This window comes from Nuphar pumila, chromosome 13 (genome assembly GCF_984573655.1).
Source record: "Nuphar pumila chromosome 13, dmNupPumi1.hap1.1, whole genome shotgun sequence".
NCBI classification, from domain to species: domain Eukaryota; kingdom Viridiplantae; phylum Streptophyta; class Magnoliopsida; order Nymphaeales; family Nymphaeaceae; genus Nuphar; species Nuphar pumila.
In genome coordinates this window covers 75,450,621-75,471,342 of record NC_143261.1, presented here as the reverse complement: position 1 = coordinate 75,471,342, position 20,722 = coordinate 75,450,621, and the positions used below count along the sequence as shown (strand labels likewise).

The following is a 20,722-nucleotide window of genomic DNA, read 5'->3' as shown; positions in this document are numbered from 1 at the left end:
TATAAGTAGTTGCATACAGGAAGAAGAGAGTGAAGGTCATCCACGAACACCATTATATAACCTTTCTTAAGCCCAACTAGATTAAGAAAAAAAATCTAATGATAATTATGCATGTTTGTGCCTTGTATAACAATGAGAACTATTAAAAACAAAGATGAACCACATGGGATGTATGGAGTGAGGCGGACATGGTTGTCATCTTCAATCAACTTGTTAGGTTTTTGAACAAACCCCAGAGAGAGAAAGAGAGAGAGAGAGAGTCAATAGGCTAAGTTTCTTGGAAAGTGAGAGTATTGAGAATCGGAGGGGTTGGTTGTGTTAGAAGGAAAAACTTGGGGCTCAAGTGATTGTGATAAATAAATAAATTATATATAGAAATAAAATGAGTTAAGGGACTTATGAAAAATTAAGGAAGAAACATTTAATTGGGGTAGAAAGATGGCAAAGATACTTGCTCTAGAAGAAATGTTTAGTTAGAGCTAATAAAGTAGTAAAATTTAAATCTAAGTATTTACAAAGATGCATGTTATCAAAATATTATTAAAACAAAAAATTGTAAGAACATCGTTTAAGGAAATCTGAGATTAGCTTCAAATAAGGGGATAGGTCACTTTAGGTTGGTGTGGGTCAGAGAGAGGGGGGAATGGGTGCATTGGAAATAAAGAAAGAGGTGGATGTATTAGATTAGTGGGGTGCAGGAATAGAAAAGAGAAAATGGTGGATTCTGCGTTGAGAGAGAGAGAGAGAGGTTTGGGGCTGCATGATGTTATATATAGAGAGAGGAGGTTGAAATGGGAAAAGAGATAAGAAAGGAAAAAATGAATTTTTAAAAGTATAAGGACCTATATAAGGAAAATATTGGCTACTGCTGTGGGTTCAAAACCCCTTAGTTGAAACTCATAGAAGGAGGTCGTTTTTACCGAATCTAATCACATGGATGTGCTCTGCATGGTCAAAATAGCAGGAAATGACCCTTGGATCATATTTTTTCAACATAAAAATATGGTTTACTGAGGGTTGAAAAGCTGGCACATTTTTGGCCATTAATCAACCCCTGGAAAAACTGACATGCACATGGCTGGTTTCTACTAAAACAAGCATGTAATCAAATATATAAAAAAATAAAAATAAAAATAGATTTTTTTCACTAGGGAGTTTGGAACCCATGAGGGTAGCAAACATTTCCCCCATATATATGTATATATAATGATATATACATAATATATGTGTAAAACAGATAAGTATAAATAAATATTATATGTATGTATACATATAATGTATATCAGATTATATATGTGTACATATCTGCATTTTGTAAAAAACAGATGTATATATGTAAAAAAAGAAGAAAAAAGAAAATTAAAACAGTAGAAAAAAAAGAAAAAGAAGAGGAAGAAGAAGGGAAAACGCAAAAGAAAACAAAAAGGAAAAAGAAAGAAAAAAAAAAGGAAAAAACAGGGCCCTATCAACTAGGTGGCTGTCTTAGGGAGTAGGGCCTAGTCAGCACTTTCGACTGTATAGTTATTATTTGAAGATTTTTCTTTATGTATTCCTGTTATTTATGCTCTTAGTCATGTCCTTGCTTCAGTTTGTTTCTTCATGCATCTGCATTCTCCAATCTGGTACCAAAGTCATGGTCTTTGGTTTATTAAATCTTTTCTCTGTCAGGTGTCGTGTTTGATCTCTTTGTGGAGGCATTTTTTTTTGTTTACGTGCTTTTTTAGTGTATTGTGTTTGTTCATCTCTCTCCATTCTGTCTGCTAAACAATTCACTTTCATTCATTTTTCTGGTTTGGGATTGCTTTCAGGTTAATCCTCTACTTCCTTTTGACATTGTAAACAACAAAAAAAGATCATTGTAGTCCTTCCAAGGGTTACCGGAAGTGCCTATAGGAGTGGGGAAGCACTTTCCCCGAAATGCGCTTCGGAAGCACGAAACGCAGCACTTCCGAAATGTGTGGGGAAGCACGAAACGCAGCACTTCCGAAATGTGTGGGGAAGCACAAGTTTTAAATAGGAAGTGAGCTTCCCCTTTAGGGGAGGCAAGCTTCCAGTTTTAGCCCTTAAAACTGTAAATTTTAACAAAAAATAAAAGAAATACCCTTTTTTCCCTTCTTCTTTTTTCTGTTTTTTTCTTCCTGTTTTCCTTTTTTTTTTGTTTTTTCTTCTTCTTCCTGTTTTTTCCTTCTTCTCTTTTCTTTTTTTCTTCTTCTTCTTGCTTTTCCTTCTTCCTGTTTTTTTCTTCTTCTTCCTGTTTCTTTCTCGGTCTTCACGTTTTTGCTATAGTTTATGTTTTTCAGTTATATATATATATATAACTGATAATCTTGTGTTTCAGTTATTTTATATATTCTGTATTTCAGTTATTATTATATGTATATTATATATATATTGTGTTCATGTGTTTCATTTTTATATATATTTCTGTATGTGTGTAATTCATATATAATCTGGTTGACTGTTTCTGAGTTATATTTCTGTGTTATATAGCTTATATTTTTGCTTGACTGTTTCTGAGTTATATAACATAAATCTTATGTTTTGGTAAATTAAAAAAAATATAATTACATTTTCACTTCCCTTTCGATTCCTATTCGCTTCCCACTCGAATCCTAGGTCGCTTCCTTTTTTGTTCCCCCTTCGAATCCTGGTTCGCTTCCCTTCTCGCTTTTGAGATGATTCCTGGTTCGCTTCTAACGTCCCGCACTTCTCGCTTCCTAAAATTTTAGAAGTGCCTCGCTTCCTGCTTTCGCTTCTCGAATCACTTTCCGCTCCCCCTTCCTCGACTGACAACTCTGGTTCTTCCTTGCAACTTTATAAGCCTCTAAATTCTCTCTTTAGTTGCCTTTACAACATCACTCCTCATGCTTGGAATCCTCTGGCACTCCCTTGCAAACAAATTATCTGAGAAAGCCATTTCTATCTTCCTGTTATCAATTATCCTCTTGTTCGAGTAATTTCAAATTGGAATTAAAGACAGTGTTTACAAATTTAGAAGCATTTCTGCTTAAGGATGCTTAGCTTATTTTAGTTCTGAAGTTCAGGGAATCATTAGCATCAAATTTTGCATTTGCTTCTCATGGTTGCCTTGACATAAGCAAATGGTTTCGATTGTTGAATCATTGATGCTTTCATACCTTTCTAAGAGTTTATGATTACGAAGATGCACTCAAACATAGAGCCTCATCCATGAGATTGCATCTGTTTTGATTGATAGATTCTCATCAACATCTGGGGCCACAGAGTGCTGGTTACAAGTGATTTTACTATCCTATTGCTTATTATTGATTATGATTTTTGTTCATGGCTACTATATTGTTTCCCTTATTTATCTTGTTATTTCATAGATTCTAGGATGCTAGTTCATGTTTTGCTTATATATTACTGTTTTAATGTGCAGGGAATTGTGGATACGATGTCCAACAGGTATAGCAATCTTCAATCAAATCCTAATATGAGAACCAAAGAGGAACACCATAGCATTTCTATTCAAGTCTTTCAGTATATACACATTATTCAGTTCTAGAATGAAACAGTAAAAGAATGAGTAAAATACTCTACCCAGTGCATATTTTCAATATGGTACATAAGTAACAAAAAGAATGCCGAGTCCCTGTATAAATTGCCCTTTAAACTTGCGATGGTGTGTCAGGAACCATCATCTTAGAAACAAGAGTGAAAAACCTAGTAGAGTTAAGCTTTAATAAAGAAGTTGACAATTTGATGTATGGAGCGCACATAAAGTAGGAAAATGGTTACTTCAAAATATTTCTGGTGCACATATAAATGACAATCTATCTCAATGTGCTTGGTGTGCTCATGAAATTCAGGATTCATGTAATGTGAACGACACTTCGGTTATCACAATGGGATGTGCACGAGGATACATTTATATATTTCAGGAGCCATCATAACCATATAATTTTAGTAATGGTGTGAATTGTAGCTTGATGCTCTACTTTGGCTGTGGACAATGCAATCCTTTGTTGAGTTTTGCTACACCAAGAAAATCACCAAGAAAAAAAAACATAGTGGAATGACGATCTTCACTGCATCCTCCAAAGACTGAATTACAATATGCTTTGAACTGAAGAGGAAGATGGATACAACAATGCATGATGCATAGTGTCACAAATAGCAAATAATTCTCAATGCATCATCCAAATGAACTATAGGTAGATCACTCATCGACTTACTAACTAGGTGCACTAGATAAGTGATATTAGTTAAAGTAAGATCAAACTCCTATCAAACTATTTCTATGCTGTAGGATCATTAAGTAATTCTCCTTCAGTAGATTTGATCTTCGCGTTAACTCCGACTACTGTGTCCATATGCTTACAATCCATAACGAGTCTAGCTCTGGCCATTAGGTCTGTGGCATATGTATGCTGAGACAATAGATATTTTCTCTTAAAGTAAGCAATCTCAAGGCCCATGAGATAGCGTAAAACCTTTAAATCTTTCATCTCAAACAATCTAAGTCTTTGCTTTTGTGTTGGCTATAGTGCTCTACATCAGTATTTGTGATAATTATATCATCCACATAAAGTAAGAGTAGAAAATCTCCTTTAGATGAAGAAAATACAAACAAAACTAGAGAAAATACAAACAAGGTACGGTCTTAATATGTATAAATCCAAGTCCTTTGACTCTTCAACTGAGTTTTTAAAAGCAAGCATTAGGTGCATGTTGTAGACCATGCAATGCTTGATGAAGTAGGCACACTCTCCATTCAGTATTGGTAACATTAAGTGGCAATTGTATACAAACCTCTTCTTTTGATCTATATTAAAAAATACATTCTTCACGTCAAGTTGCCAAAGATCTCAATATTTGACTGCAACTATAAATAATGTATAAATATTAGTCATGCTAATTACTACAATAAAAGTCTCTACATAATCTGTGCTAAACTCTGTTGATTGTAACCCTTAGCTACTAATCTTTCCTTTTGTCATTCAATGTTGCCATCAACTCTTGTCTTTATTTTGTACACCCATCTGAATCCAAGTCCCTTGCATGCATCTTTTCAAGTGCAACTGATTTCTTTACTACAATTTTCTGCTACTTAGGCTGTGAGGCAGTTTCATGATGGAAATTGGGTTTAACACATGAATGAACTAAAGCAAAAAAAGGGAAAAAACTTAATGCTAGGTAGAAAAGAACTCATAAGAAATAAAAAGAGAAGGATGTAAAGATGGTCGAGTAGTATGATGTAGGTGAGGTTTAGGTGTTCTCTGAGCTGCTTGTCCATTATTGCTAGTAGAAAAGTTGTATTCATTGACAAGAGAATCATACATGTTTTGCATTTGTCTATTGTAAAATTATATGACCTCAATGTTAGACGAGCATTGTTAAATATATATATATATATATATATATATATATATATATATATATATATATATAAGTAACTAGGTTAGTTTAAGTTTTTACCTTTTTTTCTTTTTGGTTTGATTCCAACTAGTCAGACTTAAGGGACGTTGGGAGGGTCCAATGGCTCTATTTAGAGCGGCCTCTCCCAACATCTCTTTGGAGGCTCTTTGGAATGTGTATATAAAGAGGTGAAGCCCCCTCACTTATGTAATGCTTCTTACATGGATTCCATTTGAATAAAACAATATTTTTTATTTGTGAGTGTTCCTTGTGTGCCCATTGAGTGGGTTTTAAACTTTTATGTGTGAACCTATTTATGGTTCTTTGTGGATCTTATTGTAGTTCTTTTGTGTATCCGCTTTGGTGACTTGGAGAACATTGTTGGAGGTTCTCATTTCCTTACATGGTATCAGAGCTTGGTGATCAAACTGAAATTGTTTTTGGTACATTCGGAAGCGTGCCACTCCAAATTTGAAAGTGTTGAAGCTCTATTGCAAATTTTATTCAAATGAGGTATGATCGTGATTGTTTTCAAGAAATAGGTTGGTGGTGTTTGCATGGAAAAAGAGTGTTCGTGCTCTTGATTGGTGGTCTTTGCATGGTGGAGTGCTAGTGCTTTCCACCCTTGTTCTTGTTCTCTTCTCTATATTTTCTCTCTCTTTTTTATCTTTACCCTTGTAAAATGGATGACAATAAAGATGTCATCATAAAACCCATCAAGCTCAATGATTCAAATTATGTAACATGGGTTTCAAGTATGAAGTACCTTATATGGGGAAAAGGGTTGTGGAGATTAGTGGATGGGATCAATCCATAATCCAAACTCATCCTTACCAAAGTAGAAGGTGAGAAAGAGGTACCTCTTACGGAGGTTGAGAAAAATAAGACAATGACCACTTATGAGAAGAAGTTGAAGGACTGGAGAATGGGACATGCCAAGATTATGTCTTGGCTCATTAGTAGCGTCGACATTAAGAATTGTTCAAGTCTTGCTAAATTCGAACATGCAAACAATGCATGGAATTATCTTAAGAGAATGTATTCTCTTAAGGATATTGCATATGTATGCAACTTGCAAGATAAGATACAAAATATGGTTCAAGGAGATAAAAGCATTAGAGAACACTATAATGGTTTGTCCGAACTATGGGGGGAGTTGGCCTTTCTTGAACCAAAGTGGCATTGTTCGAAAGATATAAAACTCTGTCAAAATCAAATAGACGTAAAACATTTTTACCAATTTATTAATGGGTTGAGATCGGAGTTTGAATCCACCAAATCCGCTCTGCTCTATGTCACACGGACTCGGCTAGGGAGGTGCCGCACCCGAGTCGACACGCCCCGACACGGGTGCGGACACGGGTGCGGCCTCGGACATGGCCTGGACTCGGTCAACGCCGAGTCGGACTCGGTCAACGAGTCCAGGCCGAGTCCGTCTTAATTTTGGACTCGGTCAACGTTGACCGAGTCCAAAAATGTCCATTTTTAGTACAAAAAAAATAAAAAAAAGATCTTTTTATATATTTTTTAAAAATATATATATAGCATGAGTCTTAAACATTAGGCCCAGAAAAAAAATTATTCTTAAATATTATCATTTAATTCTCTCTCTCAATCTTAAAAGCTAATAAATTCTCATCCACGAGTACCAACACTTTTCATCCACCAAGTTCTCTCTCTTATAAAAGCTAATAAATTCTCATCCACGAGTAGCAACACTTTCTCATCCACCGAGATCTCTCTCTCTCTCTCTCTTTTTCAAATCTAGCTTTGAAAAATTAAAAGCTTTTAATGCTTTTAATTAATGTTATGAATTTTAGCAAAAGATATTTAATGCATTTACCAGAACATGCTTTTAGTTAATGCTTTTAATTAATACCTTGATGATGTTTTATTCCCATGGTAGCTAAGACTCGGCTGAGTCAATGATAAACTCAGCCTAGTTTGGTTCTAACCCAGTTATACTACTATTTTAACTCAGTTAGTTCAGGATCTGAGACAACTTGGAAGAGTCACGAGCCGAGTCCAAAATTTATATAGACATATGCACACACTGGATATATATATATATATATATATATATATTTAAATATATATATATATAGCCGAGTCCCCGTGTCCAAAATTTTTAAAATTGCGCCGCACCCGTGTCGCACCCGCACCCGCACCCGCACCCGCACCCGCACCCATGTGACATAGGCTCTGCTTCATCGAGGGAAAGTCCCTTTAATAGAAGACACTATTAGAAAAATAAAGTATAGAGGAGAATAAGCTTAAAAAGTGTATCTCTAAGAGTGGTGATGAGTCAGTTCTAGCCGTATCTAGACTAGGAAACTATGTTCGTACCTACAAACCACCACACTATGGAAGGCTAAATGATGAGAAGCAACACAATAAATATGAAAGAAAAAAAATTATTTGCTACTATTGTCGTGAACCGGGACATGTGAAAACATGTCCTAAATTGAAGAAATCATATAAGAAGAAGGTTGCCTCTGTTGGACCTCCACAAGAGTCAAGTGATCCATCTATTGGAAACATGTCCTTGACACAATTAGTGGAGGCTCTTCAACCTCTACTAAAAGGAGCATCCTCATCCACTGGAGCCATGGTCTCTTCCTTCGGTTTCTTTGATCTCAGTAAATCTCTTTTGCTTCTTGACTCAGGTGCCTCTTTTCATATGACACCAAATGGTGATATGCTATTCGAATGTCATAACTCAAGTGGGTCAAATGTTTTCACTGCGGATGAAACATCTCTTGAAATAAAGGAAATAAAAAAGTTTGAGAACATTTCTCAAAATTCAAAAAGATTTTGTATTCAAAAAATTAAATATATTTTTAAATTGAACTTAAACCTTTTATTTGTTTTTCAATTATCTGATCATGAATGTAATATTTCCTTCTCTTTTCGTGGTTGTCGAGTGGAAGATCGCCAGTCAGGGAAGCTGATTGGGGAAGGCCATAGAGAAGGAAGCTTATACTACATGCATTTTTTTGGAAATACCCAAGAATACATTTTGTTGCAATGTTCAAAAATTGGATTTGGATCTATGGCATAAGAGACTTGGCCATCCTAGTATATCAAAGATTTAGTTTTTTCTAAAGATGGAAAATTTTTGTAATTTTGAAAATTTTATATGTGAAAATTGTATTCTTGGTAAAATGAAGAGATTACCATTTCAAGAAAGAACCTTTGTTTCTTCCCGATCACTTGAGTTAATACATTCGGATATATGGGGACCAACACCTGTTATATCAAAGGGTGGTTTTATGTATTATTTAATCTTTGTTCATGATTTTACGAGACACACTTGGATTTATTTTCTTAAACACAAGTCTGAAGTTTTCTCACATTTTCAAATATTTCACAATTTAGTTAAAAACCAATTCAAGAATGATATTTTCATCTTTCACACTGATTCAGGGGGAGAGTTTTTATCAAAAGAATTTAAAGATTACCTAAACCTATATGGTACAACAACAACAACAACAACAACAACAACTACGCCTTCATCCCAAAACAATTGGGGTCGGCGATATGAACCACAAAAGAAAATCATTTTGGGTCTTCCACATGAATCCTTCTCCTCCAATCATTTCTATCCAATGCCATGTCCTCGGTGAGGTTCAAAGCATTCATATCCTTTCTTATCACCTCCATCCATGTCTTCCTAGGCCTACCCCGACCTCTTTTAACTAATATATTTTCCCATTTCTCCATCCTTCTAACTGGAGCATCATTAGGCCTTCGCCGAATATGTCCAAACCACCGTAAACGATTCTCTCTCATCTTATTTTCAATGGGTGCAACGCCTACCTTCTTACGTATCTCCTCGTTCCGAATCTTATCTTTTATTGTATTTCCACACATCCATCTCAGCATACGCATCTCAACTACGCTCATTTTTTGAATATGATGTCTCTTGGCAGCCCAACATTCCGTACCATATAGTAAAGCGGGCCTAATAGTCGTCCTATAAAACTTTCCCTTCAACCGCAATGGCATTCTACGATCGCACAATACTCCAGTTGCACTTTTCCATTTCATCCACCCAACCTTTATCCTATGATTTACATCTCCATGAATTTCTCCATACTTTTGAATGATAGATCCCAAATATTTGAAACAATCATCCACCGGTATTTCTTGCTCACCAAGCTTCACTACACTCCCATCACTACTTTGTTGCTTACTAAACCGACATTCCATGTATTCTGTCTTACTCTTACTCAACTTAAAACCTCTTGCTTCCAATGTCTGTCTCCATAATTCTAACTTAGCATTAACCCCATCTCTAGACTCATCAATCAAAACAATATCATCAACAAACAACATACACCACGACACATTTTCTTGAATTGATCTCGTAAGCTCATCCATCACTATAGCAAATAGGAAAGGGCTTAAAGCAGATCCTTGATGTAACCCAACCGTTATAGGAAATTGGTTGTCACCCCTCCACAAGTGCGGACATTGGTTACTACTCCTTCATACATATCCTTAATTATACTAATGTACTTGAGAGAAACACCTTTCTTCATCATTGTCCACCAGAGAACGTCCCTAGGTACTCTATCGTATGCCTTCTCCAAATCAATAAAAACCATATTTAAATCTTTGTTCCTCTCTCTATTCTCAATAAGTTGTCTAAGAAGATGTATAGCTTCCAGGCATAAAACCAAATTGATTCTCCGATATCATGACAATCTTCCTCAACCTAGACTCAATCACCCTCTCCCAAAGTTTCATAGTATGACTCATGAGTTTTATACCACGATAGTTTGTGCAATCTTGTATATCACCTTTATTCTTATGTAGAGGCACCAAAGTACTCTTGCTCCACTCATTAGGCATCTTATTTGTCCGCCAAATCTTGTTAAAAAGATTTGTCAACCATTCTAAACCTTTCTCTCCCAAGCATTTCCAAGTCTCGATAGGTATACCATTTGGGTCAACTGCCTTACTTGATTTCATTTTCTTCAAAGCCTCTGCAATTTCTTTCTTTTGAATCTTGCGCATGAAGTCACGATTCATCTCATGAAAAGGAATGGACAAGTCTCCAAGATCTTGAGCATGACTTTCATTAAATAGCTTATCAAAATAATCTTTCCATCTCTCCTTAATCTCCTCATCTTTGACTAAAACCCTTTGCGTTTCATCTTTGATACATCTAACCATACCCAGATCCCTCGATTCCTATCTCTCATCTTTGCAAGCCTATAAATATCCTTCTCGCCCTCTTTGGTATCCAGCTTGTCATAAACCTCCTTATATACCTTATCCCTCGCGTTCCGAACTACTTTTTTAGCTTCCTTCTTTGCTATCATATACTTCTTCAAATTCTCATTATCACGACCCTTAGATTTATATAACACTCTCTTTTAACCTTAATAGCTAATTTGACATCCTCATTCCACCACGATGTATCCTTACCTAGCGGTGCACCGCCTTTAGACTCACCCAATACCTCCTTAGCCACCTTTCTCATGCCACCCGCTATCTTATTCCACATTGATTCTGAATCCTCCTCAAGACACCAATCTTCCTTAACTACCTGCTCTACAAACATTCCTTGTTTAGCTTCTTTCAGTGCCCACCACTTAATTCTAGGATCTATCCTATGTCTATCCTTTTTGTGGCATTGTCTAATTCTAAGATCTAAAATTAAGACTCTATGTTGTGTAGCTACACTTTCTCTCGGTATAACCTTACAATCAATGCAACAACCCCTATCTCTCTTTCTAAGTAAGAAAAAATCTATCTGACTCGTATTAACCCCATTTTTAAATGTTATTAGGTGAGACTCTCTCTTCCTAAACCAAGTGTTTGCTAAGATCATATCATAGGACAAAACAAAATCTAAAATCCTTTCTCCACTTTCGTTTCTTTCTCCTATACCATAGCCTCAATGGATACTCTCAAATCCATCCCTACTAATGCCTACATGCCCATTAAGGTCACCGCCGATGAAAAACATTTCTTCATAAGATATCCCTTGTACTACTCCATCTAAATCTTCCCAAAATTGACGCTTAATTGAATCATCTAAACCTACTTGAGGTGCATAAACACTAATAATATTAATAATCTCCGAACATAATACTAATTTAATAAGTAAAATCCTATCACCCTTCCTACGGACCTCAACTGCATTATCTATAAACTCACGACTCATAACAATCCCTACTCCATTCCTATTCCTATTTATTCCTGTATACCAAATCTTATATCCCCAAGGTTCTATCACTTTTGCTTTCTCACCTACCCATTTGGTCTCTTGTAAACATAAAATATCAATCTTTCTCCTACACATAACATCTACTAACTTACCAGTTAAAGATCCTGTGTTCCAAGTGGCTAACCTAATTTTATGGTCTTGGACTAACTTCTTTACCCCCACCCGTCCAACAAAGTGAGGGAACCCTTGCCTATTTAACACCACACCCAGGCGCCGGTGTGACGCGTCGCTTCCGGGCGATGACCTAGCAACCCTTGCCCATTTATCACTGCCTCCGGGCCTATAGAGTACAACGCGTCGCTCAGTAGGGAACGCCCCAATGAAATTCTCATATTGGTTCATATTCATAGGGTATGACTAAGTTTTTATGCTGGCTGTCACAGGCCGACCACAACCCTCCTCCTTTATCCGGGCTTGGGACCGGCAGTGGATAACTAAACAATTATACCTAAACCTATATGGTATCATATCAAAAATCTTGTCGTTATACCCCTCAACAAAATGGTTTAGCTGAAAGAAAGCATAGGCATATTATAGAAACAACAAGAACTTCACTTATTACAAACCAAGTGCCTAAAGATTTTTGGGCTAAAGACACATTAACTGTAGTTTATCGGATTAATAGAATGCTATATTCTTCTTTGAAAAACATATCTCCTATTGAAAAACTTTTCAAACAAGTCCCAAATTACTCTAGATTGAGAATTTTTGGATGTAAGTGTTTTGTTTTTACTGACAAAAATGACACTCTATCCTCGTGCTATTCCTTGTGTCTTTTTAGAATATAAAAATAATAAAAAAAGCTGCATATGTTTTAACTTTAAAACTAAAAGGCTATACATTTCAAGGAATGTATCTTTTTAAGAAAAAGAAAGGTTTTTTAAAATTGAGAAAGCTAAGAAAATAAATGAGTATTCTTTTCCGTTGGATTTAATTCCAAAGATTGGTGATTGTGATATTGATGAAGATTAGGAAGTTAAAAGTGATGTGATGAGTGAAGAACAATCTCATAAGGATCAATAGTGTATTCAATATTCCAGGCATAGTAATTCTGAACATGCATGTGCTCTTAAAAAATATACCAATGATGAAAAACAAGTAGAAATACAAATCGGAAGGTCATCTAGAGTATCAAAAATATCTGAAAAATTTGTCCTATGAGTCATTTTTATCTAAGTATCAAGCTTATATTGTATTAATACATTTCTATATAGAACCTTCCGACTATACTGAAGCAAACGAACATCCTGAGTGGGTAGAAGTTATGAGAGTGGAATTAGATGCCTTAGAAAAGACGAATACTTGGACTGTCTAAGACATTTCCTCAAGAAAGAAACCTATAGGTTGTCGATGAGTATATAATGTTAAAACCAAGAGTGATTGAACTCTTGAAAGGTATAAAGCCAGATTAGTTGCTTAAGTATATTTCCAAGAGTATAAAATAGATTATGATGAAACCTTTGCTTCAGTTGTTAGAATAACCACAATTACGACCTTAATAACCCTTGCCTCTATGAAGAAATGACCTACTAAATGGATGTTAAGAATGCGTTTTCAATGGTAAATTGGTTGAAGAAGTATATATGGAGGCATCGCCTGGTATAGTTATTCCTAAAGGAAAGGCTCTTTGTTTAGATAAGGCTTTGTATGACCTTAAACAAGCTTCAAAGGCTTGATATGACATGTTTAGTCAAGTTATACTTGATGTTGGATTTCAATCTTGTTTAACTGACACAACCTTGTTTGTTAAGATTTCTAATGTAAGTATTATTATTATTCTCCTTCTTTATTTAGACGATATGATCATCACAGGGGGCAACAAACACGGAGTTAAAAACACTAAAAGACTTCTCAAAATACATTTTGAAATGACTGATTTGGTGTTTTTAAAGTATTTTTTTTGTATAGAAGTTGTTTATTCTTCTAGGGGTTATTTGCTGACTCAATCTAAATTTGCGTTGGATATTATTACCAGGCCTGGTATCTCAGATAATAAGAAGGTTGACACTCTTGAAGTTATAAATGTCAAAATGAAGATTGATGATGAAAAACCACTCAAAAACCAAACACCATACAGACAACTTATCGGGACACTATCATATCTCTCAATTACGAGACCTGACATTACATATCCAGTTCACACAACAAGCCAGTTTTAGCATGCTCCCACCACTATTCATATGGGAGTAGTTTTGCACATTATTAGATATATTAAACTTTTGTTTTCCGAGCACTTTTCTTCTCTGCTTCTTTATCATTAGATTTAATTGCTTATATTGATGCTTATTGGGGAGGTGATCTCAACAACCGACACTCAACAACTGGTTTTTGTGTGTTTTTAGGTGATTACATGATGTAGTCTTCGGCTATAGAAAATCACTTCAAATGCAACAAATTTTGGGTATTCGTGATGGGCTCTACTCCCGAACCATCTTTGAAGCCACCAAAGTCAAAGGTGTTGAAAAGTTCCTTGAAGGAGATGATCGCATTAAGGCTATCCATGAGCATTAATTAAAGGTAGAAGATTGGGAAAGCAACTGTGCTAAGATTTTAGCGTGGTTTATGAACAATGTTGACATAAAAATATGTGCCAATATTGCTAAGTTTAGAAAAGCCAATGGGGTATGGTTCTTTCTTAAGGGTATGTATACCCAAAAAGACCTTGTTAGACAATATTTTTTACAAGACAAGATTAAAACCACTAAATAAGGGAACATGAATGTCCATAACTATTTTAGTACTGTCTTCTATTTGGGACGAATTAGTACTTCTTGAACCAAAATGGGTGGCCACCGAAGATATTGAACTTAAAAGAGAGTAAGTTGAGAGAGAACACTTCTTTCAATTCCTTCATGATCTAAGAACGAAATTTGAACAAGTTAGGTACGTTCTCCTTGATAGGACATCGGCTATGCCTCTTGAAGATGTTTTTGCCGAGATATGCCAAGAGGAGACTTGCATTGGCATGACTACTAAAGGTGAAGATGTTTTGGCCGTTACTAGGCCGGGTAATAATGTAAGGGCTTATAAGCTCCTCACTTTGTAAAGCAAAATAACTATAATAGTAGATATATGAAGGGTATTATTTGTCATTATTGTAATGAACTGAGACATATTAAACCGGTTTGCCCAAAGCATAAAAGCAAAGTTGCTTCCGTTGGAAAAACCACCCTCAAGAAAGAAGAATTTAGCAAGAATGGAGGAGATATTAAAGACACTCTTAGTCAAATATCGGAGGCACTTCAACAACTCCTCAAATTATCTTCTACTTCGGGTGCCACCATTGCATCTTTTTCATCTCCTCCAGGTATGTAGATTCTTGACTAAGGGTGCTTCCTTTTATATGACCCCTCATGAGAACGCCTTTTCCGAAGTTTGCACTAATTCTATTTCATCTTATGTCTCAACCACCAATGTAACTTCTTTAAAAATACATAGTGTTGGAACTCTTGATTCAAAATCATCTCAAAAATTTTTTGTTCCAAAAATAAGGGTTGTTTCAAAATTAAATTTAAATCTTTTCTTCGTCTCTTAAATTTTCGACCATGGATGCAAAGTCTCCTTCTCATCCAAAGATTGCACCGTACAGGATCTCCAGTTAGAGAAGCTGAATGGGCAAGGCCATAGAAGAGGCGATCTTTACTTCATAGACTTTTTGACTTCCACCCAAGTCATTTTGTAATTATGTTTAAGACAAAAATTTTGATACTTGGCATCCTAGTTTTTTAAATATGCATCTCTTTCCTTTTTTTGCAAAATATTTGTAATAAAAAGGATATATCTCGTAAAGATTGCATTTTTGGAAAAATGAAAGCTATTTCTTTTTCCTATAGATCTTTCGTTTATACTCGTCCTTTTGAATTAGTGCATTCGGATATACGAGGCCCTTCACCGGTCATATTGAAAGGAGATTACTCCTATTATGTTATTTTAATTAATGATTTCATTAGATATAGACAAGTTTATTTTCTTAATCTTAAATACGATGTGTTCTCCTTTTTTAATGAATTCCATATAATGATTAAAAATCAATTTCTTAGCAACATATTTATTCTTAGATCCGATTCAGGAAGAGAATATATGTCAAATGATTTTCAAAATTATTTGAAACAAAATGACATTTGTCATCAAAGATCTTGCCCTAGAATTCCTCAACAAAATGAGTTAGCGAAAAGAAAACATGAACATATAATGGAAACCACTAGGACTCTTCTCATTTCTAAGGGCATTCCCAAAATTTTTTGGGCCGAAGCCGTTTTAACCTCAGTCGACTTAGTAATTAGAATACCTTCATCATCTTTACAAAATGTCTCCCCATTTGAAAAACTTTTCAAAATGACTCTCGATTTTAAAATATTAAGAATATTTTGTTGTAAGTGTTACATGCTTACTCATAAAAATGATAAACTATCTCCAAAAGCTCTTGAGTGTGTTTTCTTGGGATATGGGGAAAATAAAAAAATGTATTAATGTTTTGACCCAAAGAACAACAATCTTTATGTTTCTAAAGATGTGGATTTGATAACAAAGGAACTAAAGAAGAAGTTGACCATACATTTGTATTTGATCTCATACCAAGACATGATAAATCTAACATGTTTGACTCTAATGATGTTTTTGATCCTTGTTTGAATGAACACCCGGTTGTTGATGAGGTATGTCATCAAAACAAAAGTTTCATTAAAGATGCCTCTAATAATATACATGTTTATACTCGGCGTAGACAAAGTGCTCTTGAGAAGTTATCTCAAAGTATACCCTTAGAGGAATCTCAACTTAGGAGATCTAATCGAATATCTAATGCTCCTAGTAGATTTGTATTTTATGATTCATTTTCTGCAAACTTTAAAGCATGTCTAATAACTCTTCACTCCTATGAACCATCCCATTATAATGATGTCAGACAATACCCGCATTGGATTGAAGCAATGAAAATGGGCTTGATGCCCTTAGAGAAACTAACACTTGGAAAATAGTTGATCTTTCTTCAGGCAAGAAACCTATAAGATGTAGGTGGGTGTTTAAAGTCAAGACCAAAAGTGACAGATCTTTAAAAAGGTATAAAGCAAGATTGGTTGCCAAAGGGTATGCTTAAAAATATGGAGTAGGTTATGAGAAAACCTTTGCCCTCGTCTCTAGAATGACTAGTGTTTGAACCTTAATTGCCATTGCCTGTATTCAACAATGGCTAATTTATCAACTAGATTTTTAAAAATGCCTTTTTAAATGGAGAACTTTGTGAGAAAGTTTACATAGATCCCTCGCCAGGAGTTGATATTAATGGTAAAATTCTGAAACTTAAAAAGGCCTTGTATGGTCTTAAACAAACTCCTAAGGCTTGGTATGATAAATTTAGTAATGTTATGATTTGTTTGGGATTTATTTCTTGTTATACTGACACTGTTCTCTTTGTCAAGAAAATCTGTACTAATATTCTTATACTTCTACTATATGTTGATGACATGATCATTATAGGAAATGACAAAGGACTTATTAAAATTAAATTTGTTTTAAAGAAAAATTTTGAGGTTAGGAATTTCTGATGAAAAAATGTGGAGACCTCAAACGTCACAAATGCCAAATTAAGGCTTGAAGATGGCCTAGTGCTTGAAGATCCTATTGCTTATCGCCAATTGATTGAATCTCTCACCTACTTTTCTATCACCCGACCTGATATCGCTCATGTGGTCCATACATCAAGTCAATTTCAGCATGCTCCCACCACAATGCACATGGGTGCAGTTATGGAGATTATTCGATATATTAAAAACACAATTTCAAAAGTTATTTTCTTATCATCCTCCTTATCCTTAGATTTAACTGCTTACACTGATGTTGACTGGGGTGGTAATCTAAATGATAGAATATCAACTATTGGTTTTTGTATTTCTTAGAAGATTCCTTAATTTCTTAGAGGTGCAAGGAACAACAGAAGGTCTTCTTGTCTTCAACTGAAGCAGAATATCGAGCAATGACTATAACAATGGAGCTTGTATGGCTAAGGACTCTTCTCCAGGACATGGGAGTTTCTATCTTCAAACCCTCGAAGATGTGTTGGACCAGAGTTACCTGAAGCTTCTTAGATATGTGGGAAACCCACTTCTCAGAAACTCGCTTCGGAAACTCGATACTCCTCGCTTCCGAAACTCGATGAGAACCTCGATTCCCCCATGCTTTTATGATTTCCCATGCTTCATCTATTCTTCTTATATAGTATAAACATCTACGTTATATGTTTTCTCTCTTTTTTCACTCACTTCCATGTGCTTTCTCTAAATTGGTAGTCATCATTTTTAGATTTTGTTAAAAATGTAATTCTTACACTAAATCATGAAATTTAATATTAGTCACTTTTATTTTAGTTTTTATTTTGATTCCCATTCAATTCTTATATATATATATATATTATTCTTCGCTTTCTGCTTCCTATATATTTATCATTTTCCACTTCCGCTTCCTAGTTTGGCAACCTTGGTTGTAACAAAAAAAATGCAATTTATATTGCAAGCAACTACACCTTCCATGAAAGAACAAAATACATTGAGATGGACTGTCATGTATGTGATGAGTATATGAAATGAACTGTTGCGTTACCGTACGTCACATCGAAGTACCAATTTGTAGATTTTTTTACCAAAGTTCTTTTTGCACCTCGTTTTATTTTTCTCCTTAGCAAACTTTCAGTGATCTCATCGTAATTTTGTTTGATGGAGAGGGGGTGATAAGATGTTTGTATGTATATATATATATATACACATTATATATATAATGTATATATACATTATATATATATTCATTTATCATTGTAATAGGTAAATACCCATTAGGGGTATTTTCATAATTTCACAACATTGTAATAGACTCTGCACATTAGGGGCACTTTAGTCTTTTTCTTATCTTTATGGTTTGAGCTAAAGGCATTATTGCCCTGAGCTCTTAGAGCCGTTGGGGGTGGTCCCAAGGGCTCTAGTGCTCTCCTTTCTCTTATGTCGCCACGGATATGGGTACGGAGGGTACGACACAACAATTTCAAAAAATGAGGGTACAGGACACGACTATCTATCTATCTATATATATATATAGTGTGTGTGTGTGGGTCCAATGCAAGATCCATGATGGTTTGTTGGTTAAAGTTTTTAATAGTTTTTAGTAAAAGAGAGACAAGTTTTAGTAAAAGAAGGAGTTGTGGGATGATATTTTGAATAAAGAAGGGGGGTATAAGTAAAAAATGAATAGGGGGGGGGTGTTTGGAAATTTTAAAAACCAATGTATAAATGAATAAAGGGGGGTATCCTCCCACCGCCTCTCTCTCCTCCTTCTCCCCTCCTGCTATTGAGGGTTGGAAGGGGGAGGTCCATGAACGTAGAGGAGTGACATAAGAGGAGAAGGAGAAGACGAGAGGTAGAGGGGGAGGAGGGAAATCGAGAAACAGAGGGAGAGAGAAGGGAAGACGAGAGCCAAAGGGGGAGGAGGGGATTCGAGAGAGCAGAGGGAGAGAGAAGGGGTTTTCGGGGAGAGCAGAGAGAGTGTCCAGAGTTGGGATTTCTCGAGAGAGGCTGGAGGTGTGTGTGTGATGGCCCCGCCCCCTTTGACCTGGGTCAAAATGCCTGTTTTGGGTCTATGCTAGACCCGAAACCGCGACATAGTGCAGGATCTGACCTGTGGCATATCCGCACTACCCCCGATACCCGCGCCTGTGTCGATGCGTGTTGACATGAGTACGGTGACCCATATGGCGTGTCACGGTTACATAGCCTTTGTCTATATAAGGGGGGTAATCTCCTGTCTTGTATTCAATACTTAGCATCTTTTTCAATACAGTATTGATTATTTTTATGTGTTCTTGTTTCTCTTTGTGAGCATTGTGCTTAGCGCTTTGTGGCTCTTTGTATCTTGCCCGTTAGTGGCTTCTTACTTGTGTGGTTGTGCACTCTTTATAGCCCTTTGTGTCATCTCTCTTATGCACTTGAAGTTTCATTAAATAGGGGACATTTACCACATTGCGTTGATATACTAAGTAGAAAATTTTCATAACTGTTGAGATATTCATTTAAGTAGCCAACAAAAAACACAATATTACCTTCTCTCTATGAAGAGGATCCAAGAACGATCTGCATGAAATGGCTATACATCCCCTTCTTTTTTTCAGTGAAGATTATGCATTAAATTTACCGCAGAAGAAATACTGGAAATATAGAAGTATTTGGTTTCAGATGTATGAGATGAGCAGTAGGCAAGTAAAAGGTGCTCTATTTCACTTAATGTGGAGCTGATCAACCAAAAAACTTGTATGTACTTGGTGTGTCTATTTATTTTATATGCAAAAAGTAACATTTCCTTTCTCCTCTGATGAGAAATCCATCTAATCTTTCTGAAAGACAAACTGGAAACATCCAACAAGTATGCTGGTGATTAACTTCAAGAAAATCACTATTCATAAATGAAATTCTGAGCTTTGGGTACTCAGATTGATATGACCAATAAAGTGAAGTTGAAAAGTAACGTAGATGTTTATACTGTATAAATTAGGGAGTTTGCATGTGAGATATGCATTCTAGTATTATGTCATAATTTCATCATACCGGCAGGCACACAATGTGTTATATTATTGAACTTGTTTCTTGTGGAAGTCACTTCTTGGTGGTACTGATATATATATATATATATATATATATATATATATATATATATATATATATATATATATAACTGTACTTCCCTAATTAGGGTGTATCGTGTAAATAATGTTTTAGGTGCTGCCTCTCACCTAAGTGGGATAACTTTGGGGCAAAGTACTGGCTGCTTTATCCTCTTCTTCCACACAGCACCGATACCAAACTTTGCACCCTAGATGTTACTTTTCTGGCTTGCCAACTCAGATTCAATTGTCTTGATATTTATGTTCCAAGACATTTCACTGAGCATGTGTGTCTATATGTTCCAACACAACATTGACATGGCTGTCAGACATCCACAATGCTCTTGAACACAACCAAACGTGACAACATGTCCTAAGTTCATCTATATTTTCTTATGATATTGATCCTTTATTTCTGTCTGTTTTTGTCTTTTCTTAAAAATTTCATTGAATGTATATTTTGA

The 20,722-nt window shown here is 35.5% G+C and overlaps 1 protein-coding gene across 1 annotated transcript in view; it reads left to right on the top strand.

Moving 5' to 3' along the window:
- Nucleotides 1-20,722, top strand: part of LOC149818746 (putative nuclear RNA export factor SDE5) — a 62,939-nt gene that overhangs the window by 29,503 nt on the left and 12,714 nt on the right. The window contains exon 3 of the mRNA XM_089986286.1: nucleotides 3,401-3,426. Within this exon, the coding sequence (XP_089842412.1) occupies nucleotides 3,401-3,426 (26 nt within the window). The remainder of the gene's footprint in view (nucleotides 1-3,400; nucleotides 3,427-20,722) is intronic.